The 23,789-nt window shown below is 52.3% G+C and overlaps 1 protein-coding gene across 9 annotated transcripts in view; it reads left to right on the forward strand.

The window, feature by feature from the left end:
* Positions 1–263: 263 nt before the first annotated feature.
* EXD3 (exonuclease 3'-5' domain containing 3) overlaps positions 264–23,789 on the forward strand; it is a 58,865-nt gene continuing 35,339 nt past the window's right edge. For 3 of the 9 annotated variants that reach the window (XM_042478488.1, XM_042478489.1, XM_042478490.1), the window contains exons 1-18: positions 4,465–4,762; positions 5,067–5,125; positions 6,847–6,905; positions 7,695–7,862; positions 8,461–8,628; positions 11,842–11,895; positions 12,413–12,552; positions 12,889–12,989; positions 15,162–15,235; positions 15,355–15,393; positions 18,555–18,721; positions 20,398–20,539; positions 20,855–21,074; positions 21,451–21,569; positions 21,790–21,997; positions 22,402–22,574; positions 23,109–23,285; positions 23,476–23,529. In XM_042478488.1, the coding sequence (XP_042334422.1) occupies positions 5,092–5,125; positions 6,847–6,905; positions 7,695–7,862; positions 8,461–8,628; positions 11,842–11,895; positions 12,413–12,552; positions 12,889–12,989; positions 15,162–15,235; positions 15,355–15,393; positions 18,555–18,721; positions 20,398–20,539; positions 20,855–21,074; positions 21,451–21,569; positions 21,790–21,997; positions 22,402–22,574; positions 23,109–23,285; positions 23,476–23,529 (2,097 nt within the window). In that variant the 5' untranslated portion in view covers positions 4,465–4,762; positions 5,067–5,091. The other 6 variants (XM_042478481.1, XM_042478486.1, XM_042478483.1 and 3 more) reach the window with 6 other exon arrangements.

The following is a 23,789-nucleotide window of genomic DNA, read 5'->3' on the forward strand; positions in this document are numbered from 1 at the left end:
GCGGCCTCAAGGGCCAGAGGTTCAGGGGCTGAGAGGGACTGCCTCTAAACATGGAGGCCTCTGAGGATCTCTGCGCAGGGGAGCAAAGGAGGCCCTGCCTGCAGCAGAGCCAAGGAAGGGGGCTGGGAAGGGGCTGTCCGGTGGCCTTCCTTCTGGCTTCTGGCCCAGAGCAAGGGAGAGAGGCCCCTTGAAGGCCGGCGGCGCCTCAAGGTTCCGCCCGGTCCGCGTTTCCGGGGGAAGGCTTCCGGCGGCGTACCGCCAGGACTTCCTGCTTCCGGGCCGAGTTGCCAGGTGAGTGGGAGGGGAGGGGAGGGGCGGCCAGGGACACGTCAACAAACAAACAAACAAACAAGAGGGGAGGGGTCTCTCTGTCTGTAAAGCAGAGTCGCCCTTCCCAGCAGCAGAACTGCAGCCCGGTCTCCTTCGAGAGGCGCGCAAAGGCAAGCAAAGCCCCGCTGGCCGGCTCCGCGGAGGCCTCTTCCCCCGCCCTCCGAAGCCCGCGGCGTCTGTGGGCCTCTGGGTCTCTTTCGGCGGAGGCGCCCGGGGCGTTGCTGTCCTTTGCTGCCCCTGGGCCTCGGTCGGAGGGGCTTCCCAGGCATTCCTCTGGCTCCACGGCTGTGGGATTCTGGGGCCCAGGGCAGAGGAAAGCCGAAGGCAGGAAGGCAGGCAGGGCCACAGCGTACTCCAGCCCCCAGAATGCCCGAGCCTAGGGCCAGGAAAGAGGTCTCTCGTCTGCCAGAGCTCCCAGGCCCCTTCGCTTGGGGGGCTCCTCTGCCAGGCCAGGGGGCCCCTTCCCGCCTTGCCTCCTTCCTTGGGGGAAGGAAGGGCGGCTGCGGTGGTGGTCCTGGGAAAGGAGGGCGCAGAGGCCTCTGAAAGGCAGGAAGACCGGGGCCTCCTCCCTGGGATGCAGGGGCAGGAGCGGAGGGCTCCACTCCCCCAAATGCACCCGAGGAAGGAGGCTGGGGCCCAAGAAAGCCCAGGCAACCAGCCCCTTCCTTCCTCCCTCGCTGCGGGGGCTGGACCTCTTGGGAGATTCAGAGGCCTCCTCGCCCAAAGCTCTTTGGAGTCACTGCTCCTGGCTGGGAGCAATACCGGCTACCAGCAGCAGAGGGCAGCCTTCCCCAGGAAATGGGCTGCTGCGCTTGGGGCAGCTAGCTAGGTTTTCCGAGGAGGAGGAGGGTGCTGCTAGTAACCTTGATGTTGTCCTTTTCAGCCAAAGGGGGGACTTGGGAATCCGGGGCCAGTCCCCTTTTCTGGGGGGGGGGATTCCTCCTCCTTCGCAGGAAACAGTTGCACTTCTCTGCAAAGCTGTTTGCTTTTGTGATCATTAGAAGCAAAAGGAGCAGCGGCATTTGGGCTGGAAGCCTTTGGCTGGACTTGGGAGAGCGGTCAGTCTCTTGCAGCTATTCCTTCCGCTTTCATTTTGTTTCATCAGGTCTTGGTTATTATGCCAATTGGCAGCCATTTCCTCCACTTTGGGGCTCAGTGTGGCTTTGCTGTTGCTGCTTTCTCTGCTGAATGAGGCTCTGTCCAGGACTTCTCAGCTTTTGCAAACTCACTTCAGGGCAGCTTACAGCAGTTAAAACTGAGCCAAAATGGGCCACATACAAAGATTAAAAATGCAGTTAAACAACCCAAACATGAAAACCATGGCTACTAGTCAGGATGGCTGTGGTTGCCTCCCAGCCTTTTTGTGCCTCTGGTTATCAATTGCTGCCATTTTGGTGCTCTTGGCTTTAGGGCAGCCATGTGTTGCTGAAGACAACCCTACGAAATCCATGGGATCTTTGTAAGTAAGACAGGAGACTTGAAGGCTCTCTCACAAACACAATGGGACGAAGCAGTGGCTATTAGAGGCCTTCAGAAGGCAAGGAAGCAGAGCCTGGCTGCATGTAAGGGTGTCCCTGCCAGTGTCTCCGTCTTTGTTTGTGTTTGCAGGGGCCTCTTTCTGGCTGAGGCCAAAGGAAAGGGCTCTTGACCCCTCCTGGTTGGAGCCGGAGCTGTTCCCAGTGCTGCTGCCACCGGGGCCCTCGCTGCAAAATGCCTTGCAGATGCTTCCCTTGGGGATCCCTGCGTCCGCCTTCCCTTGACCCCCTCCCTCCCTTGTATGGGGCGGAGGCTTTGGGGAAGACAATGGGGGAATCCTCCCTGGCTTGGCAGGCTGTCCCACAAGCAGCAGGCTTAGGCATCATCATCACCATCATCATCATCGCGTTTCTTTTGTTGCTCTGAGGCCGGGTTTTGACTTGTTTTGAGTGCAGGAGAGTCCGCCTCCCCAGCAGTCGGCCAGGAAGATGCTTGGCTCCCTTTCCTTTTCACAGCTGTTTTCGTTCTTGGAAAGTCCTCCTGGCTCCTAGTCTGCCTCTCCCCCACTGACCCCAGTTTGTGGCTTATGGTTCCCGGAGCCTCTGACGGACAGAGGCTGGAGGCCAGGTGGGCTCTGTGTGCGAAATGGGGGTGCGTTGATGGAGCTGTTGTTTTTAAGTCCTCTCCAAACCCTTCTGCCTGGGAAATCAGCAAGGATTGTCCAGCCTTTGCAATGGGAAGGACTAGACATTTGGCATTAAATCCCTGAGAAGGTGGATTTCTCACTCTAGACCATCTTTGGTCTGGTTTTGCTGCCAGGGGACAGGAAAAGCACTGTTAGTATGCATCAATCTGTCAGGGCTTGGACAAGTTACTTTGTATGAACTACAGTTCCCAGAGTCTCCCAGCCCACTTGCTCTTTAGACATATTTTGTAGTCAACAGAGATTCCCCAAAGCAGTTTGGTGTTTGCTTGAGTCCCTTCCATATCTACATTTGGGGCATAGATAACCCAGAGGATGCAACAATAACAGCAACAACAGCAATGGAGGAACTCCAGCAGCCCTGAGAGTGTCTGTCCTTTACTGGGGACCTTGCTTTGGGAATTTAACCACAGGCTGTTTTTATGGCCCCCTTCAATGGGGATCCCTCTCCCCCTTCTTTTCACTTTCCTCTTCCTCTGGTTCTCCCCCTTGAACACAGCCAGACTTGGAACAATGCAGCCTTGGGGAGATTTGAGTGGGGAGAGATGGGGTTTTGGGCGGCTTCTGCAAGGGCTCCTCCTGACGCAGCAGACACAGAGGCTGCTCTGGGGAGATGGGTCTGGAATCTTTATTAGGCCAGACTTTAAAAATGCAAAACATCTCAGACAGGCCAGTGGGTCTCTCCCCCTTTCCTCCTTCTCCCCCTTTGGAGCAAAACTCAAAGAGATGCCAGATTTATACAACTGCAGAGAGAGAAAGAGAGGTGGAGGCTTTCCTCCTTCTCCAAATCCAAGCAGTGCCCTTCCTTCCTTCCTTTATTCCTCCATCCCTCCGTTTATTCTTTCTTCATCTTTTCAGGTGCCATTTTTGGACTCTCTGGCTTATATTTTTTGCTGCAGCCTCAGGGCTGCTGCTTCCATCGTTCCTTTCAGACTCTTCGCTGTCCAAAATAAATGACCAGCCATGCTGCCCCTCTTTTTCCCAGACTCTGGTGCAGCTTGTGCAGGGAAGACTATCACCTCCCTCCTGGTTCTGTTGGACTGCAGCTCCCAGCGTTCTTCATCTTCATTCAATTACAGATCACACAACCCCCCCTCCCCACCCTTTTAAAAATGGCTCCTTGCAGCAGAAATTCAGCAGGTGCAGCTTTCCCCATCACCGCCCCCCATCAGACACCTGTGTGTAGAAAATGCCTCTGAGCTTGTGTAGAGCTCTGGGTGTTTGTATTGTGCCCTTCCCAGCTGTGATGGTGACTGATGGTAGTCTTGCGTCTCAGGCCCTGGAAGTGGGGTGATGGTTCGGGTGCCTCCATGCCAGGGTGGCATTCATCGCCATGCCATGTTCTCCCTCTGCCAATGCTGCGGGTCTGGATGTTTTTGTGCTAGTGCTGGGATGGATCTGCCATTCATTCTTCTCACTTGGGACCAGGCTTGGCTTGTTGCAAAGGTGCCTGTCAGAGTTGTCCAGTCTAATAGAAAAGGGACTGTGGGGAAATGGCGCAGGTGGGCACAGTCTGAATGTCCACAGTGGCAAGGAGTGGCTGGCTGGCATCATAGGCAAGGCATCTGGAGGGTGCCAGGTTGGGAAGGGCGCTCTGGGTACAACATCTGGCTGGCTCGGTGGCCTTTGGCCTCTCCAGGCAGCTGAGAGATCCTGGACAACTGAGTGTTTCTGCCCCAGCTTTGCTCCCTGGTCCTGTTTTTCAGCACATATTTAGAACCTCAGGAAGTGTTGAGCATCTGCCAAACTGGACAGTGCTTGGCATCCAAAGAACATTGCCACATTGGCTGTGTTTTGGGATTGCCTCCAGCGGAAGTCAATGCCCCTCTCCCTTCCTTTTCTGCCCCTAGAGTCTCCCAAAGTGGGTCAGGAGGGAGACTGTGGGCCCTCAGGGCAGGAGGGGGTCTCATGGCACACCAAGGATGCTGACTTTTCTTTATTTGTTTTGTTTCCAGCGCTCCGTCCAGCCCTCCTCCTCCTCCTCCTCCTCCTCCTCCCAGCTTTTCGTTCTGCATTTCTTCCCAGCTGTCTAGAATTTTTCTGGTTAAAGAGAAAGAAAAGAGGGGAAACTTCTGCCTCTCCTCCTTCCATCACTAGAGGCCCATTGACAGACTGTGGCTGCTGGTCTTGACCATGGCTCCTAGAAAGTTGGGGATTCTGGGGGTTATAGTCTCAACCTGCAATAGGGCCAGAGTTTGAGAGTCGTCGGGCGAGAGCTCTCGCTCTTTCTCTAGCAGAAAACGTTGCATCCCGGTATTTTATAGTTGGGAGGGAGGGTTGGGTTGGGGTCTTGTGGGGCTTGTTGTTTTAATTGTTGTACTGTATATTAACTTTGCTGTTACCCGCCTGGATTCTCAAAGCAGAAGAGGCGGGATATAAATAAATATTTATTATTATATTATTATTATTATATGTTCCTGGCTGGTGATGGGCAGACAAGGCGAGGGCCTGTCTCCAAAATGTCCGCCTGGCAACGGATGCCGCTTCAGCCCTTCCCACCTTTTCAGGTTCCTGAACCTGGCCCAGAAAGTAACTCCCTTTCCTCTCCTTCCCTTAGAGCCACCCTTAAACGCTGAGGAAAGATGCTGGAGGACAGAGGCGTCTCGGGTGGCAAAGGTGAGTCCATGGCTCTTCCTTCCCTTGGCTCTTGTGCAATGGCACCCATAAACATGCCCCTGGGAATCTGGCACCCAAAGGGCAACAGGGATGCTTTTCTGGTTGCACTGAGCAAGTTTGGGGTCAATTGTCTTGGGAAGCCTCAGTGAGGGAAACATGCTTTTTGGGGCATTTCCAGAATCTGAATATTCAGGTCCTGCCCAGAGAGCTCAGCAGCCTCTGGCCAGATGCTGTGGCTCAAAGGAAACGTTGGCCAAGTCCTGGGATGTCCAGCTGTCCTCCCTGCATTAAAGGGAACCCTCCTAGCTCCTTCTTTCCAAGACAAACAATGCAGATTTCTCTCTGTCTGGGTGCCTTCCTCGAAAGGAAGGCCTGGGAAATCCCCCCCTTCTTGGCCTGAAAAGTGCAAAGACTCTGGCCCTGCTTTCCTCCTTCTGCTGAGGCCCCAAGTGAGCAATGAAGTCCTGAGTTCAAATGGAGGAGGAGGAGGAGGAGGAGGAGGAAGTGGGACAGCCTTTGCTTTTTGCCACATTCACAAGGCCTGGGAATGAGGAGAAGAAGGAGAAGAGAGGGAAAGAGGTCTTGGGAGCTGAGTCGACAGGTTTATTTTGGAGGCTCAAAGTCCCCTCTTGTCCACCTTGGAGCCAGGAAGAGGAGGGTGCAGATCCCACCTGGACTTTTATATTTCTAAGAATTATACCTGGTCTTTCTGCCAGGAGCTGAAGGCGGAATGCATAGGCCTGACTCTTTCTCTCTCTTTGGCCCCTCTTTCTCCTCCCAACAAGAACAACAACCCATGGGTGTAGGCCAGGGTGAGAGAAAGTGTGCCTGTCCCAAAGCCACCCAGAGGGGCTTAGTGGTGATAATGGGATTCTGCACATTGCTCAGAAAAGGAGCTTTCCAGGGCAAGAGAAGAATTTGATGGGGGTTCCTTTGCAAATATGAAAGCGGAAAAGCCAGGGAGGGGAGCTTGTCTCTGAGGCCGGTCCTGGGATCCTCTTGGAAGAAGCCAAGGAAGGGGAGGCCACCTGGGGCAAAACGATGGCAGGGGGTCCTGGCATCCTCCATCCCTTTCCACCCCAGATTCCTGCCCCAAACAAGCCAGGCGTCCCAGGAAAACCTCCCCCCATCCCTCCCGGTCGTGCCTTTCTGGCCCAGCAAGGGCTGGATTTCCTGCTCAGTTGACATGAGAAAAACAGGATGCCGAGAGAGGTGCTTTCTTGGAAGAGGGCAGATAAGCCGGGAGGGCCTTCCTAAAGAATGCAAGAGAGGGGCTTGCAAAGTGTGCCGCCTTGCAGGGTGGGCTTTTCTTTTGAAAGAAAGGAAGGGCGCTGGATCGGACCCAAGGCTCCCCTCCCCACGCCACTTGGTCAAGGAAGCATTGGCCCGTCTCTCAGGCCTTCCTCCAAAAAGCCTGGGATTTTTGTAATATTTATGTTGCTGTTGCCCAGAAGACCCTGCTTGCTTCCAGGCCCAAACATGCTCCTTGTCCTCCTCCTCCTGTGAATGATATTGTCTTTGTATTTCATTCCCTTAGAAAATTCGTAGAGGAGCCGAGACGGCATACTGGGATGCATTTTGCAAAGAAGGAGACTTAGGGTTGGCTGGCTGGCAAAGGCCATCTCTCTCAGGACAGGACAGGGAAGGGTCAGGCTGCCTTGACACGAACAGTAAAAACTTTCCATGTTTTCTTCTTTCCTTAAACTCTTCCTCTTCTCCAGAGAAGGACCTACTGCTGCAAAGCCTTCAGTTTCTCTGGGCAGCGAAAAACATAGAGAAGGTGAGGCTGGACGGCAGGGAAAGGCTGGACCCACCACCCTCCGCAGGTTTTGCACAGAATAAGATACATCTCCTGATTCCTTCCCCTTCCAGTGGATGGGGATACTATCACAGGGCTTTCTGGGGCTGAGAATCTGTCACTCCCCGCAAGGTCACCCAGTGGGTTTTCACGGCCGGGTGGGGATATACCACACTGGCTCTCGTTAATGTGTACTTTACTTTTAATGTTGAATGTATTTATAAAATGTCTTTAATGAGTATGATATTTGATACTGAAGGGAACCAACTTGACAGTGAGGACAGCTGCGCTGCATTTAATTCCTTTCAGCATGGACTATTTTGTTTATTTATTTTGTTAAAATATTTATATCTAGCCCTCTAGGATGATTTATTATTATTATAATTATTATTTCTTGCCTGCCTCTCCCCATGAATCATGATCAATTTAAAACGATAAAAACCATCAAATGATTTCAAGGGGGCTTTCATGGCGGAGGGATTTCAAGACGCCAAAAACTTTTTAAGCAGCCCATCAAATTTAAAAAGGACTTTTTAAAAACCACTTAAAATACTTGAAACTAATTCCCAACCACATGCTCCTGCGGAGCTGAATAAAAGCAGCCCAGTTTCCCCTTGGCGCAGGAACGGCAGCAAAATGGATGCCTATTGGGTTTCTTATGGGCTTAATGGGTTTGGACGGATGACAATCTTTAGGAATAAACATTTGGGGTGGGGGGCTCTGCACAATTGCCCTCTCCGCCCTGAAAGCCCCCTTGTGTGTGTTTTGCAGCTGAAGGAGGAGATGCAGGTGGGCTTTGCCACCCTCGAAGACCCCTTGGCCTGGCTGCTGGGTGCACTGGATGGCCTGGAGGGCTGGAAGGGGAAGGGGCAGAGCTTGCCGGCCCTCCTTGTCCATGGGCTGCAGCTGTGGCTCAGGAGCCATCCGGACGGCCAGCCGGTAAGGAAGGGCAAAGCCATGGGGGACGTGGCCCTCACTCGTGGGGCTCTTAAGATGGGGGCCTCCACCATCCCCAACCCAGTTCCCAGCCTCAGGGGACAGCAGACGGTGGGCATCCAGGGCCAGACTCTTGAGCAAGTTTTATGGTGGCCAGAGCCAGCAATAGGATGGCCCCTTATGGAAACGCTGTCGTTCTGTGTGCCTGCTTGGCAGAAGGGACCCTGAGGTCCCTTCCAGCCCCATGGCTCTGTGTTTACCCCCCCCCATCACCCCCATCATCCCCAATGTTTCCAAAGAGTCCTCTGTGTTAGCGCCTGCTGCCAGGCCTTGTGGCAGTGAGTCCCCTGGTCTGAATTTTGTGCTAGCTAATGCATCTGATTGCAGAGGTGAAAGAGAGGGATTTGTCTTGGAAAAGTGATGTCCCAATGAGCCACAAAGTCTGGGTTTCTTGGGGATCTATGGGAGGGCTGTGGCTTCACCCCTTGGCGTAATGTCCAGCTCAGCTGCTGTGCATAAAATCATTAACACTCCTTCCTTCCTTCCTTCCTTCCTTCCTTCCTTCCTTCCTTCTCTCCCTCCTCTCCACCAATTCCCCCAGTCTGGTTTGAAGTTAAAGAAGCTCCAGGCCCAGGTTTTTCCCATCCTGGTCCAGTGCCACGGAAACCTGCTGAACCCCCTGATTGGCATCTACCAGCTCCACTCTGCAGACCGCAACCACCTGCTGGGCCACATCAGCCACGTCTACCTCAAGGGCAAGTTCAAAGAGGTGGGTCCTCTCTGTCCACTGCTATCCCCTCTGGACGCTCTTCCTGCTTCTGCTGCTCCTTCCCTTGGCCAGGAGGCAAAAACCAGAGCCTCTTCCCTTCCCTCTATCCGGCCAGAGAAAGCGGTGGGTGTCATGTGCCCTTGTGGCCACTGGACGGCAGCCCTGAGGCCATTTTTCAGGGTCTGGACTAGTCTTGGTGACTCTACTGGAGAATGCAGATGGGTGGCAGCAATGGCTACTCCTGGCCCCACATCCCTGGGATGGAGCCTTTCAGGAGAAATGGAAACTATTTGGGACACTCACAGACAAACAAACTTCATTTATATACCACTTCATACCACCTAAGCAGTGTCTAAGTGGTTTACAACTGTAAGCTAATTTGCCCCCAACAATCTGGGGACTAATTTTAGCGACCTCGGAAGGATGTAAGCCTGAGTCAAGCTTGAGCCCTTTTGCTGGTCATGAACTCGCAACCTTATGGTTTTGAGTGAGTGGCTGCAGTACAGGCATTTAACCACTGCGCCACCAGGGCTCCTGCTGTACACCTGTCTGCCTGCCATCCATCCATCCATCCATCCATCCATCCATCCATCCATCCATCCATCCTTTTTGGGGGGTTCAAAAGGATAGCAATTGCCTACAGGGCTTCAGTGGGAGGAAGGAGGAGTTTGGGGGTGAGCTTGTCCTCCCAGCCTCTGCCCCAAAGGTCATTGCCCACCTGTCCCCCTGCATAGCTTGGTATCTGGCAGACCCGTTAATGGAAGCCGCTTTTAACCACTATGGCCACCTCATTCTCCTGGCCCCATGGCTATTCTGCTGGCCTGGCGTTGTCTGCTTGGAGAGGCAGTCCTTCTGTAGGGAGGAAGGACCCTCTTTCTCATCTGCCTGGCACTTCCTCCTTCCTTCCTGTTTTGATGCTGCTGGTGGCCAGCCGTTTGCATGGCAGGCATAAGTGGTCAGTGGCCCCCTTCCCTTTGAGCTCCAGGACAGGATAGCCTTCCCACCTTGGCTGACCCCACTGGCCACCTTGCACCCTTCCTGCCAGCAGTCTCCCTTCCTGCTTGTTTCTGAACCCCTGGCATCTCCTGGGTGCCATGGAGGGCTGGCATTGGGGGCTGAAGCCCGACCCCAGGGCCCCTGAAGCCCCCTTTTCCTCTGCCTGTCCTTTGTTTTGATGGACAGTTTCTGAGGGGACCAAGATGGCGAATGGCATCAGTCCCCCCCTTCCCCTCATCCCCCTGTCTCCATTTTATTTTATTTCCCCCTCCCCATTGGAACAATGCTGGACTTGAACAGACTCAGAGGCTGGCGCAGCGGCCCCTGAATAGGCTGGTGGGAGAGGGGTTTTGTGCGCATTTGCGCCGGAGGAGGAGGAGGCGATGTGAGGGGCCGGCAGGAGGAAGGGTCGCCTTTCATCCCCCTCTTGGGTTTCCCTCCAGCATTTGAAAGGGTGTCCAGCCCACTTGAATGGCTCTCTTTCGCGCTCCCCAATGTGCCGGCCGGCCGGTGGGGCAGACAAAGGGGGCCCTTGTCTCCGGCAGACCCCTTTCGGGGACGGGGGAGCCATTGTCATCTGAAGGGGGCCGTCTGGCCGGCTTCAGTGGCCCCACCAGCCCACTCCAAGTCTCGCCGCTTGCCTCCGCTACATTTGCATTTGCTGCCACCTTCGGCAGAAAGGCCACGGATGGCCCTGTCAGCTCCGATTAGCGGGGCACTCATGACTTAATGTGCCACCAAATTCCATGTCTGGGACGGGGCAGCGCCTGCCTTTGGGGCACCATGAATGCCCTCTATTGTCCATTGAGTTATTGTATTTACATTCTTTTAAGCAGCTTATAAAGGTAACTTAAAGAGAGATAACTGCACTTAAGCGGGGAAAAGAAAGAGATAAAAAGTATCCCTCGCCCCTTTTGCATCTTCTTCTCAGGCCGGCTTCAGCGGTTCTGTTTCAAAAATTGAAGGGTTTTCTCTTCAGGTTTCCCTGTTAATTTTGTAAGGTTCTCTTAGTCAAGGAATACTCTTGTTTGAGACACAAAATGCCAAGCAGGTGTCTGGAAAGAGGCTGGTGAGGGAAGCCACATTGCAGCCCAAAGTCCCCCATCGTCTTCCCAGCAATGCCTTGTCTCTGCGTCTTTTTCTTGCCTGGGAAAGGGGCATTTCTCTGTCTCTGGTTCAAGGAAGGCGTCCCTGGCTGGGGTTGTGTGTGTTTGTGTTGGGGCAGAGGATTTATTCCCAATGCTCCTCTGTTCGCTTTTTTCCTGGACGAAAGTGGCCCAGGTTGGCTCAATTTGGGGGCGATGGGAAGCCCAACAGGGTCCCACGGGAAGAGTCCAGGCTGGCTCTGATTCTGACGCCTCCAAAGAATTCGGGGGACTTGAACAATGTGACCTCCTTCATGACAATCCCCGCGAGGCTGGAGGCTGAGCAGGCGGCGTTCAGTCAGGCGGCCAGAGGTATCTGCAGGGCCTGGGAACGTTTTGTGGAGTAATTCCAGAGTGCCATTTGCAGGTGGGACGTGGGGCTGGCGGTCTCCGTTGGGTCCTGACCGTTCATGGCAGGAAACTGGGTTGACCTCTGGGCTCTGATCTGACTTCTGGGCCCCCATCGGCTGCCATTCCTAATTCCTCCGCTTTCCCATCGTTCCCATTAGCCACTTCCAGGGAGAGAGAGCAAGAGAGAAAGAAAGTTCCCAAGTGGGTATAAAAATAACCGCAAGGGAACCTCATGGAGGATGAGCCGCTGTCGGGTGCGCTCCATTTTCCGCTGCACCATACTTTTCCAAAGCTGATCAAAATAGCTGCATGGGAATGGCTTGAACCTCTTTTCCCCACCCAAACTCTTTTCTTTCCGGGTATTTTTAGGCTCCCACAAAGTTCAGGTTCATGTTGGGGTCTGTGAACATTTAGAAGAAACTGTCCTCTTTCAGAAAACAAAACATGTACATTTGGGGAAGAAAAATGAAAGGCATCCTATATCTCCCACCAAAGGGGCCCCGCTTGGCAGAGAGGGGGGCTTCTTCTTCGTGCCCCGTCTCGATCTTCAGGGGGGTTGGAGGGGGCTGGGGGCAGAGGGTGGGCTTTGGTGCCCCCCAGCAGCACCTCTCTTTGTCTCCACACAATGCAAATCGAATAGGGCACATGCAGGGATAGACTTTCCTTCAAACGTTGTGCTCCCTTCTTCATCATCCTCTTCCCACTCTCCATTGTTTCCCAGGCTGCCATTTTAAGCATAAAACTGAAGCTGCAGCCGGAGCTGGAGCTGGAGAAGGTAAGTCTGTCCAGACCTCCCCAACCTTGCTCTCCTCTTTTGGGGGAGCGTTTAAAGACGAAACCCAAGTTCAGCCCAAGAGAAAAGCAAACCCTGAAATCCCTTAGCTGCAAAGACGTATATTTGCCTTGGCATGGAGGTGGCTGAAAGAGCCAAGAGGGGCATCTTTGACCAGCTCAGTAGCCTCTGCAAGGGTCATTCGCAAGACCTGTGAGGCCGCAGCTGAGCTCCGTGGCTAAATCTGCGTCTCCCGGGTTCACTGCAGGCTGTGACTCTGGCTGCCCTACTTCTGCCCAGGTTTTATGCATCTTCAGCCTTTATTTGCAAGCTCACAATCCATTTGCTCAAGGTTTGGGGAACCTCTGGCCTTCTTGGGGTTTCCCCATAGGGCCACACAATATCATGGCTTGGGGGTTTCCTAACTTTCCTGTGGGAAAAGGCTGCTGCGGCCTTTGGCCCTCGGTGGGCCTGGGTCAGTGGTGACCCCCGCCCGGCCTTGCTCTTCTTGCTGCCCCAGATGTGTGTCCCGCTGCTGCTCCAGGAAAAGATGGACCTGGTGGAAGCTTACGTGGAGAACTACCCAGACCTCCAGCAGCGGCTCCTGCGGCTCTTGGACGGCTGGTTTGCCCCTGGCTTCCAGATCAAAGAGGTCACCAGGTGAGAGGGCCCCAGGGGCTCACCTGCCCCCCAAATCGATCCTTGCAGTGATGCCATTTGGCCTTCAGTAAAGGGCATTCTGCACCAGACATACCCCAAAACCTCTGTGCATAGTAAAGCTGCTGCCGTTCCTCCTTCTGCCTCCCCTCTACTATGCAGTTGCTCATTATTTATTCTGGAGAGGTGGACGGTATCATGCGAAGCCCCCAAACCCTCACCCAGAGCCAAGTCTTCTTAGATGTAATCTTGACAACTAGAAAGTTGTTTTTATATTTTAAGCATAAATTCTTTGGAAGTTCATTTCTTTTCCTCGTGGCCTTTTCTCTGCCCTTCCAGGAAGTATCATGGTCTGTCCGGCGTGAGGCCAGAGAAGGTCAACCACCGGCTGCTGAACAGGATGGTTTTCCGGTTCCTGGACAAATACCAGCTGGACCCAGGTAGGCTCAGACCGGCTGCGCGTCCGAAAGAGCCCTCGTGCAGAGAAACGGCTGTGTGGCGTCTTCCCAGAGATGCCCCACCTGGCTCTCCCTGCACCTTGCCTCCCTTGCAAATATCCTTGCAGAGCAAACACAAAACTCCTTATTTAAATCTGTTTACTGTCAAGATTTCTGTCCTGCTGTTCAAACAAACAGGGCAGCTTGCAGTCAAATTATGTTTGGTTACCTGCCTGTCCCTGGGAAGGCAAGATAAAGGCCCCAGCATCTCTCTGCAGGAGGCTGGTGGGATCAACCCAAAAGAAGCAAATGGTGTTTGTGCCCACGGTGCCAACCGGCTGACGCGCTGCGATGGACACTAGAGGGGAGACGAGGGCTGCCTTTTCCCTTCTCTTTTTAAACTCTTCTGTGAGAACCATTGTTAGTGGTTTTGAATGAATAAGGCTTGATGCTGTATGAGACACACAGAATAATATCCTACGAGTTTAAACCATTCCTCCATCCCTGATTCAAGGGGCTTGGGGGCTCTTGAATTTGGAAGGGGGTGTTTTCACTGCTCTTAGATAAACTTGCAGATGGCATAGGTAAAGGGGGGTTCATTTGTCACTAAGCACATCACCTTGGTTTTAATATGTAGTACATTACCTTTATATAAACCTGGGCTGGTTTATACACGCCACTTTCCCTGTGACACTGGCGTTGGGGTGATTTCCCAGCTTTTGCAATGGATTTTTCCCTCTCTTTGGAAAGGTGAAATGTGGAAGACGGAGAGAGCTTGTTTTCTGCTGCTCCAGTGAAGAAGAACTCAATCTAATGGATTCAACTTACAAGAAATAAGATAGTTCAAAGCAGTTCAGAAGAATGCAGATCCAAAGCAATACAGTCCAAAGCCTGTTAAACATTAATAAAGATACAGAGAGATCTTGTAGCACCTTTGAATAGAAAGAAAGAAGTTGGCAGCATGAGCTTTCGTAGACTTAAATCTACTTCCTGAGATTCATATAAGTCTACTCTGCCAACTTCATTCGTTCAGTGAGTCTCAAAGGTGCTACAAGATCTCTCTACATACTGATTCTACAGACTAACACAGCTGTATCTTTGAATTTAGTAAAGGAAACATTTACACAATTTAACAGTGAAGCCAACTGTATAGATTTGGGCAAAGGCCTTTGATATGATGCTCCTTTCTCTCTCCTCCTTTGCCATGGAGATGGCTGGGCAATGTGGGACATGGCACCCTTCTCTGAATCTGCCTTGTAGATCCATTGGTCAGGGAAAAGGTGGTCTGCTTCTGTGGGATTCCTTGAGAGAAGGGTCAAGGTGCAAATGCAGGAAGGTGAAATATATGCAGAAACACCACCTGCCTCTTCTTCTTCTTCTTATTATTATTATTAACCTTTATTTATGAAGCGCTGTAAATTTACACAGTGCTGTACATGCAATCTTTTTAGTCAGACGGTTCCCTGCCCTTGGGCTTACAATCTAAAAAGACATGACACAGAAGGAGAAGGGAGTGGTGGAGGGAGAGGGTAAGAGGTCCAGCAGTTCCTCTCTACCTCCAAGGCCTGGACCAAGGCAGATGGACTGGAGGGAGGGCTTGGCTTCATAATGGAAGGTTAATCTTCATCCAGGGAAAATACATACTCTCAGGTAGGATAATACATATACAATACATAGCAATACAGGAAATGGTTTGATAAACAGGCACTGAAAGAACATCAGATGGTAAACGACAATTATGCAATGCCTGGGAAGGCTTCTCTGAACAGGATGGTTTTCAACTCTGTTTTGAAGCTAGTTAAAGAAGTGATGGCTCTTGCTTGTGGGGGAAGAAGGTTCCAGGAGTGAGGGGCAGCAAGTGAAAAGGGGCGAATCCGGGATGGGGCAGAGGAAATCCTTTGCTGAGACAGGAGCCCTTGACTACCAGAACGGAGGGCCCTGGTGGGAAGGTGAGGAGAAAGAAGGTCTGATAAGTAAGGAGGGGCCAGTCCATGGAGGGCTTTAAATGTCGACAGCAGGAGCTTATACTGAATGCGGAAGGGAAGAGGGAGCCAGTGAAGGGATGCCAACACAGGAGAGATGTGGTCAGAGTGGTGGGTGGAAGTGATAATGCCCACTTTCTTGGTATTCATCCTTGTTGTTTTCTTTCTTCCCTTCTTTCGTGGCCTTTTCTAGCTCTTTGCCCCAATGTGGTCAACCAGCGACACCTGGGCACCCTCAGGTACCTGCTCCACAAGAGGTTTGTTGAGGTAGGCAAGTCTCTGTCTGTCTGTATTTCTGTCTGTCTGTGTGTCTTTGCAAGGAAAGCATAGCTGTCATTTCAGCGTCAGGAGGCTTTACCAATCTTCTGTCGTAATTTCTCTTACAGAAAACCATGACGCAAGAAAACTGGGCTGACCATGTCCAAGTAAGTGCGATCTTCGTGGTTTAGCTTTCAGCCTGTCAGATCCACGTGTCTTTTCTGTTGAGATACGAATTCTGCACCCAGCACAGTTGGACTCTGCAACATGCATAAATCATGCGGTTGAGCAGATTTCAACAAAAATCCTCATTTTGATTTGTTGTGGCTGCCCTGCCTTAGCAATGGGGAGATAAGGAGCAGTTGGAGGCACTGAAGGCCTCACTTGTGATCCCTGGAAATCTTTTCTGACGGACCCTTGGAGATTTCAGCAGACAGAGCCCAGATGCTTTAGAAACCCATCTCCAAATCCATGAGGTCTAGGAACTGAAAGGAAAGCTGGCATTTGCAGGTTGCTGAATTCTGCATTGGGCTGAGTTATAGGTCTAGGGAAATGGACCGGTCATCTGGTGTCCAAGAAACCAAAACTGCTGGAGGAGGAGGAGGAGGAAGAGGAAGAGGAAGAGGGGAAGGATTGCCTCAGAGGCCCTTAAAAGATTGCTGTTGAGAGTGAAAAGGACGTGAAGAGGGACCGAAATGAGAAACTCCTCTTTGCTCTCAAGAAGGCCTTTCTCTCTCCCCAGAATGTCATAATTACGGATTTAGGGGGCTCTGGGCCAGATTGGCAGAGAGTGAATTTCTGAATCCATTCAGTCTGCCCTTTCAAGCATTCCTTCTCCGCAGCAGAAAGCGAGGCAGGGACAGCATAATGCACCGAGATTAACAAGAGAGCGAGGGAGCAGAAGAGCATTTGGGCAGCAATGGAGGGGCCTCCAAGGTGTGGGGATGCCTGGGGGGTCTCCGTCCCTGGACTGCCCCATGGAGTGGTCATCTGTCCAGGGGGAGACCTAGGAAGTAGCCAGACCTTCTCTTGCCCAGAAGAGAATTTCCTCCTCTCCCTCTCAGCCTGACAATCTGGAGTGTGGGACAGTTGCAGACTTGGAACAGAAAAGCAACTGGTTAAAAAGGAAGCACCCAGATTACAGTGAGTGCGAGTGCCGGGTGGGAATTCCCCGGCTCACGTTTCACCTCCGCTGCAAACTTACTGGCGTTTTTTACAGAGTGGCTTCAGGGCCAGTTTGTACCGCCAGGAGACGGATCGGGTGGTGACACATTTCTCACAGATGGAAATCACTTCACCTTCTGTGTGTGAATGTTGGGCAACAGCGTTTACATGTTTCAAGGCATTGTACATTCAGTGTACTGATGCCTGCTCTGGCAGGGGGCTAGACTACATGGCCTTTGGGGAGACCTATGGTCCCCCGCTTCCTGCTCTGAACTGCCTCCTTCATGACATGTCTTTTTGACCTGCAAACCTCCTGTGAGAGTCAGTTGCCACCATGGCCTTATTCTTAGGTTGCTGAGAGAGTGTGACTTGCCCAAGGCATCCTACAGATGTGATTCAAACCCTGAGCTCCAAGGACAGCTATAAGAGACCTCAAATGGGAAGAGGTCTTGCTGTGAAAGTGATGCAGCTCTAAACCAAATTTGTCCCCTTTCTCCCATGACTATAGTGATTGGCTTTCTGCTTTGTCTGTCTTTGGGTTGGATAAATGGGCCAACCTTCTCATAGTTATGAGCTCATTTGATCATTTGAAGCAGAGCATCCATGTGCATTTGTAGTCTATCCCATCCAAAGGCTTTGTTTTCTTGGGTCAAACCAGGGGCTTGTTGTGAGCTGCCTGAGAGCATTTGGCTGGCTGGCCATTGCTGGAAAAGCCAGGGAAATTGACCTTTGGTCAGAAGCAGCTGCAGTGGGGTCAGTAGCTCTGACATCTCTTGGCCGGGCAATCTAGTTCTGCCTTAGCGGTGCTGGGTGGATGCTCCTTGGGGGCAAAAGTGGCCGCATCCAGTCCCTAGCATTGTGGCAAAATGGAGTGCCCATGGGTGCAGCCGGTCGGAACCAGAGGGACTGATGGGGCTGGCTCCATCGCAGTTGCTCCCTGTCACTGCCTTTTCTTCCTCTTCTTCCTGCTGCTGCTGCTCTTGCATTGTGTTTTCCGGGGCCTTGTGCATGTGCGAACAACGCAGCCGGGCCGTGGAATGCGGCTGCTGTGGCTGCCGGGCTTCATTCCTGAGATGCTTTAAGCAACTGCAAAGGTGAGAGACGCTCCTGTTGGGAGTGGGAACCAAATCCCTCCCTGGCCCAGGATGGAGGAAAACACATGCAGCAGCAGCTGAGGAGGCAGGAGAGGGAAGAAACACTTGCTGCAAAGCCCTCCCTGGATGGGGATGATGGTCGTGATGGTGGTGCAGGTGCAATGGGTCCTCCACCGCCAAGAGAGGCTGCAGAGTCCATCCCAGGCCATTGGCATTTGGGCACAAGGAAGCCCGGTTTCTGCAACCAAGGGGGCTAAAACCCCACCCCACCATCAGTGTGTTCCCACATGCTGCCCCCACCTTGGGCTCCAAAAGCAGAAGAATCCTGCCCCGCCAGCAACGGTGTGCCATGCTGTTATTATTTTACAACAAGCATTGCAACAACTGACACATTTGCCATCTGGGGAAAAACCTGACAGCTTTTGATGGGTCCCTAGAGCAGGGAGAAGATGGGATTTGGCCCTAGGCTCTGGGGGCAAATCTTGGGGCAGGAGAGGAAAAGAGAAGTCAGCCCTCTCCAACTTGACTGCGGCTTGATGTGCAGAGAAGGATGCCCCGTAACAGGAGGTCGAGCTCCATGGCCTTTGGGGCTCTTCCTGTCATCTGTTACACAGCCCAGCTGGTCCAGTCACATCAAAAATCCACAAAACAGTGTTACTTTTACTGGACCAACCAAAATGCACAATATCCATGTTGCAACCTTTCCAAGCTTCACCGACTTCTTCAAGCCCAGCTGGGTTTGTGGACCAAGATTTGCCCGAAAAGTGCCAGCTGAGCTTCTGCTTTCTTTTTACATGGGGCGGCTCTCAAGCGCTTCCTCCTAGTCATGTTCCAAAGTGGCACACACACTTAACTTTATGGGTTATATCTGCATCCCTTTGAACAGATGAGTGGTGTTTTGGGCAGGGAACTGGCCCACTCCACAAGGGAGCCAAAGGCAGAGAAAGAGCCCAGTGGTTCCTGAGAGAGGATGCACTGCTGGCCAAGGGGGTCCTTCTCCTTCTCCTTCTCCTCCTTGTTGGGGGACATGGCTCCCCTCGTCCTGAGAGAGATCTTTCTTTGCTTTGCAGAGCACTGTCCAGGAGAACCAGTGGCTCCAGGAGCAGCTGGTCCACCTGCTGGTCCGCTATGGGGGTCCAGAGACTTCTGCCCGGTGGGCTCTCCATTATGGCCTCCCCAAGGACAGCCTGCCCTGTGGGGTGCCAGAGGAGATGGAGAAGCTCAGGACCCAGGAGAGGTAAGGGGACTGGCAGGGAGGGAAGGGGCCCTTGGGTCGCTCTTTGGTTTAGGAGGACCTTTGGAGCAGAGCTGATTCTCTTCTGTGCCAAGGGCAAAAGGTGCATGCCTGCATCTTGTTGCATTGCTGCCACTATTGTTGCAGTTGTTATGGGTTACAAGATGGCACAAAGCAGGTTTGGATCAGGCCAGGGCAAAAGAGTCCTGTGGGGAGCCCAATGGTACAAGTGGGCAAAGAGCATTTCTGTGGTTCTTCCTCCTTTTGGATTATGAGTGTTGCTGGTTCTCAAGGGGAAATGGGGAGAGGTGTTTCTTGGGGGTATGGAAGCTGGCAAGGTCCCTCTTAATAATAATAATAATAGGATTTTTTTTATATGCTGCCCAATCACTGGGAATCCAGGCGGCTTACAAGAGAGGGGATAATACCTGGTTCCCTGCCCTCAAGCTTACAATCTTGTCCTCAAAGATGCACCCATGGCCTTAAGGGCCACCCCTTCTTTCTTTTAAGTGAAGGCTGCGAGAGCTGAACTCTCTGCCCTCCTGGTGCTGCACAGAACCTCATGGTGGGCACAGAGCCCTCATGCCAGACTGGCCTGTGCTCCTGCCCACCTTCCCTTTTCTTTCCAAGATCTTCCCAGATGTGTGAAGGGGGAGAGGAGGGGGTTTCGCACACCTTTGCCAAATATTGCACAGAGGTTGCACAAATATTGACCGTCTCGTGTGCACACAGGCTCCCTGTGTGGGGCAGTGTTTGTCCTGCCTTGGGCTGCTGCCGATTCTGCCCCATAGAATTAGTCACACGCTCCCTACAATGTCGGCTTAGCAAATATTTTTTCAAATAATAAACCAGGGGCTGCAGGCAGTGTGGGAAAGGCACCGGGCAGGAACTCCTGCTTGCATAAAAGAAAGAAAGACAGAAAGAAAGAAAGGGGGGCAAAACTGACTCTTCCTTTGCCCAGCTTGCTTTTCTTCAGATTGAGGTTTCTGGAAGGCAATTCTTCTTGCACTTAAAAATCTGGTGTATCAAGACAATGGTTCCAGTCATCTCACTTCCTGTCTACTAGTTTTCTACTTGCAGGGGTGACTTCTCTCTCTCTCTCTCTGTCTGGCACACTCTTATTTTCAATTCCTTCCAATAAAAAAGAGACAGAAAAGGTCACCTCATCATGTAAAAAACTAGTGTGCACAGAGTGAGCCAGCCTGGAAACATTACCCTGATAGCCTATATTTTAGTTGTTGTGCTCTCTCTCTCTCTCTCTCTCTCTCTTTCTTAACATGAGGGAAATCCAAACTTCATATCCACCCACACTTTTGTGTCTTTCACCTTTGGTCTGAAGCGATGCAGCTCAACCACTTGCTCTTGCTGAAATAAAATCAAATGTTGTGTCCTAGAGATTTTTTTAAACCAAGAAAGCCTGAGTCCTGCAGCCGACTGTGTGGAGCAACCCAAGCGGTTCTGGATTCCACTCTAGTGCAATGTATATGGGTCACTGCTGGATGTGCAACCAGAACATATGTCTATGCAACCCTCCACTTTGTCCTCATCAGATGGCTGGGGCCACTGCACAACATACAATAAAAGCACCCCTGCATGCACAGTGTTGCTTTCACCTACATGTGCCGTTCTCAGGTTCCCTTGTGCTTCTTGTTTCCTGCAAATCTCCTCTTCCTGAGCAGGGAAGATGGTCCAGGGCAGACGAGGGGTGATGGAGATGCCAGGAGGAGGAGGAGTTGTTACCGTCTGCCCATCCCCAGGGACCAGATCCTCTTGTTAACGACGTGGGAAGAGGTGCAGAAACACACAGCAGGCCTACTGCAGGTTGGTGTCTTGCGCTTTGGCTGCCTTTGCTGTTCTCCAAATCTCACCACCCCCAAAAATGTGTGTGTGTGTGTGTGTGTGTGTGTGTGTGTATTTGGATCATTATTCTTAAATAAATTAAAAAATACTGTTTTAAGTTAATGTGTGCTTAAATTGATCAAAACCGTTAAACTTTTTTACTATCCATCATTTTTTCTGTCGTTGGTTTTAACTCAGAGCGTGGGCAAAGGGCAAGGGTTTTATAAAGGCGGGTGCTCTGGGGAAGAAAGCCCACTTGGCACCCTGCGGAAGGTGACATGTCCTTCTCTCTTTCAGTCCGGCCAGGTCATCGGGGTGGACATGGAGTGGCGGCCCTCCTTCGGCCACTTGGGAGCCAAGACCCGCGTCTCCCTGGTCCAGCTGGCCATCCAGGGCCACATCTTCCTCTTGGACATGCAGCAGCTTCTCCAGCCAGGAGGAAGGGAGAAGGAGGAAGAGAAAGGCCTTGCCCGCTTCTTCCAGGCCCTCTTCACAGATCCAGCCATCACAAAGCTGGGTAAGTGGGTCTCTCCTACCCTCACGCAGCCTCTCCTTCAGCTGGAACAGAAGGGGCTTCTGGTAAATCTAGGTGATGGGAGTTGTAGTCCAACACATCTCTGAGGCATCAGACTGGGGAAGGGGGTGCCAGCTTGGTTCATGCCCAGAGGAAGGAGTGGGCCTTTGAGGTAGATGCAAGACTGAGACGCCAGGAGGCCAGGGTTGGAGACCCCACATTGCCCTGGGTGACCCAGGCCAGCCCCACTCCCAGCCCCAGAGGAAGGCCGTGGGGATAACCTTCCCTGCTAATGTGGGGCCAGGAATATCAGGGCAAGTGCTTGAGGCCTGGGAAAAACTCCTTGCAATGCCACCTGGGTCATCTGTGGCTTCTCCAGGTTACGGGATGTCGGGAGACTTGCATAACTTGGCAGCCACCTGCACAGCTTTCCGAAGCACAGGGACACAGTTCTGCGGGATCCTGGACCTGCTGGCTGTCCATGAACAAATCCGGAAGGTAAGCCAACAGAGGCTTACCTGTCGTCTCTACCCAGTGAAAGGCCGCCTCTGGCTCTTCCTTCTCATTGTTTTGCCCACAGGGAGACAGGAGCCACCATTAAAAGAGCTTCAAGAACGTCTTAAAAGGAGCCCTTCTCTCCAGCTTCTGTCCTCTTGAAGGGTGAGGCGGTGACCCCCTGGACTCTCACGCACATGTCCATCTCTCTCTTCTCCTCCAGCTCCCCAAAGGCCCCTCTGGCAATCTGCGGAAGGACAGCCATCAGGTGGACAGTGCCCAGGCAGAGGTCAAGGCCCAGAGGCTGCGTCCGGCTGAGCGGGGTCTCAGCCTGATGGTGCAAGAGGTCCTGGGGCGGCCGCTGGACAAGACAGAGCAGATCTCCAACTGGGAAAAGCGGCCCCTCCGCGAAGAGCAGATTCTTTACGCAGGTGCAGATCCCGGGAGGCTGCTGTGGATTGGGACAAGGGCATCGGGTGGGAAACATTTTCAGAGACGTCCCCCACTTCCCATAGAATGAGTTCAAATTCAAAGAAGTTCAAATTCTTGGGTGGGACAGGCCAAGACTTGGGAGTTGACAAGGGCAAGGAACGTACAGCCCTGGGGATGGATCTGGCTCTTTATGGGGGCAGCATAACCCATTTTTCCTCTTCTGCCTGAGCACCCCCCAGCATGGCGATAATACTGGTCTGCCTTGTAGGGCTTTTGTACAAGCAGTGGCTGTGAATGGCATGGAATCTCCCCAAATGCAGACGTAAACAGCGTTGGTCTTTTTCTGTGGCTGAGAAGGTGGCATGATGGGTTCTCCTCCTCCTCCTGCCTTTGATTTCTGCAGCGTCAGATGCCTACTGCTTGCTAGACGTTTACGCAAAACTGTTGGACGATCCAGCAGCCTTCGGACTGAGCTACGAGATCCTAGTGAGGCCAAAGAGGAAGGAAAACCCCAAGGACGAGGAGAAGCCGGACAGTCAGCCAGCAGCAACAGCAACAGAGTCTCCTCAGGAGGAGGTTTGTAGGATTGAGGCCTTGTTTGGAATGAGTGGAAGAGAGGAGGGATGTTGAAGGAAGCCCATGAAATGAGCATGAGGTCAGGCCTTTGGAGAAAGGTGCGGCATAAATGCAAGAAGTATACACATAAATATAAAAGGGGTCTTTGCCTGCCCACAGAAGCTTGTCAATGGAAGCCATAACCGGTCCCTTACTCGACAACTCTTGTCCTTCTCCAAAAGATAAAACAAGATCTAGTCCTCATATTTCTGAATAAATGGCTAAAGTAAGCAGAAACATTGGAATCTGCTTCACTGAGATAAGATTTGAGGCATCGCACCGAGATATGTTATTTCACATCGTCTGGAGCCAAACCGTAACGGCCTCAAGGCTCTCCCTTCTAGCCAGTCTTTCTATGTCTTGTGAATCTCTTTATTTTAAAAGGAGTTTTCTTCCCCATTGAGGAAGTCATTTGAGCGTTTGTGCAGACAGCACCCGCAACCCTCTTGTTTCTTGTATGTCTGCAAAGTCCACTACGGCCTCTTTTTTTTCCAGCAGAATTTGGCCCCAAGCCCCAACAGGCCCCTGACCAGCCCTCCGGCGGCCATCTCAGTTCGGGATTTCCGCGTGGTCTGCGACAACATGCTCCAGGGCCTGGGACGGTACCTGCGCTGCCTCGGGGCAGACGTCCAGATCTTGGAAAATGCTGATGACCACCGGAAGGCTGCCGAGGTGAGGGAGCTTCTCTGGTGGCTGCGTGGAAGGAGGAGGGCATTTTCTGTGCCAGCGCCAGATGTGGGCACCGTGTCAGGACCCTTGCGTGGGAAGTTTCCTTTTCACAGTGTTACGAAGATAAATGTTTTATCGCTACTCACGGCACCCTTTCTTTTAAGTCACACCAAGGGTTTCTTTTTCCTTTCAGATTGCCAGGCAAGAGGGACGCGTCATCTTAACCTCCGGGCTTCCGTACCAGACGGTGAGTACTCACCACAATGAAAGGTTTGGGTGCAATGGGCCAGTAGATTTTTAAGGTACTCTAGTCCAAAGAGAGTAACTTTTCCCAGCTGTGAAAGATGGAGAATGCAATGGAGGCCCTTGGTATCTGCTGGGGTTTGGTTGCAGGACACCCTCCATCTTTACCAAAATCCCTGGCTGTTTACATTCCATTAAATACAGTGGCATAATAGGATGGCACCCCTTATATAAAATGGCAAAATCAAGCTTTGCTTTTTGGAG

Source organism: Sceloporus undulatus, chromosome 7 (genome assembly GCF_019175285.1).
Source record: "Sceloporus undulatus isolate JIND9_A2432 ecotype Alabama chromosome 7, SceUnd_v1.1, whole genome shotgun sequence".
Taxonomy (NCBI): Eukaryota; Metazoa; Chordata; class Lepidosauria; order Squamata; family Phrynosomatidae; genus Sceloporus; species Sceloporus undulatus.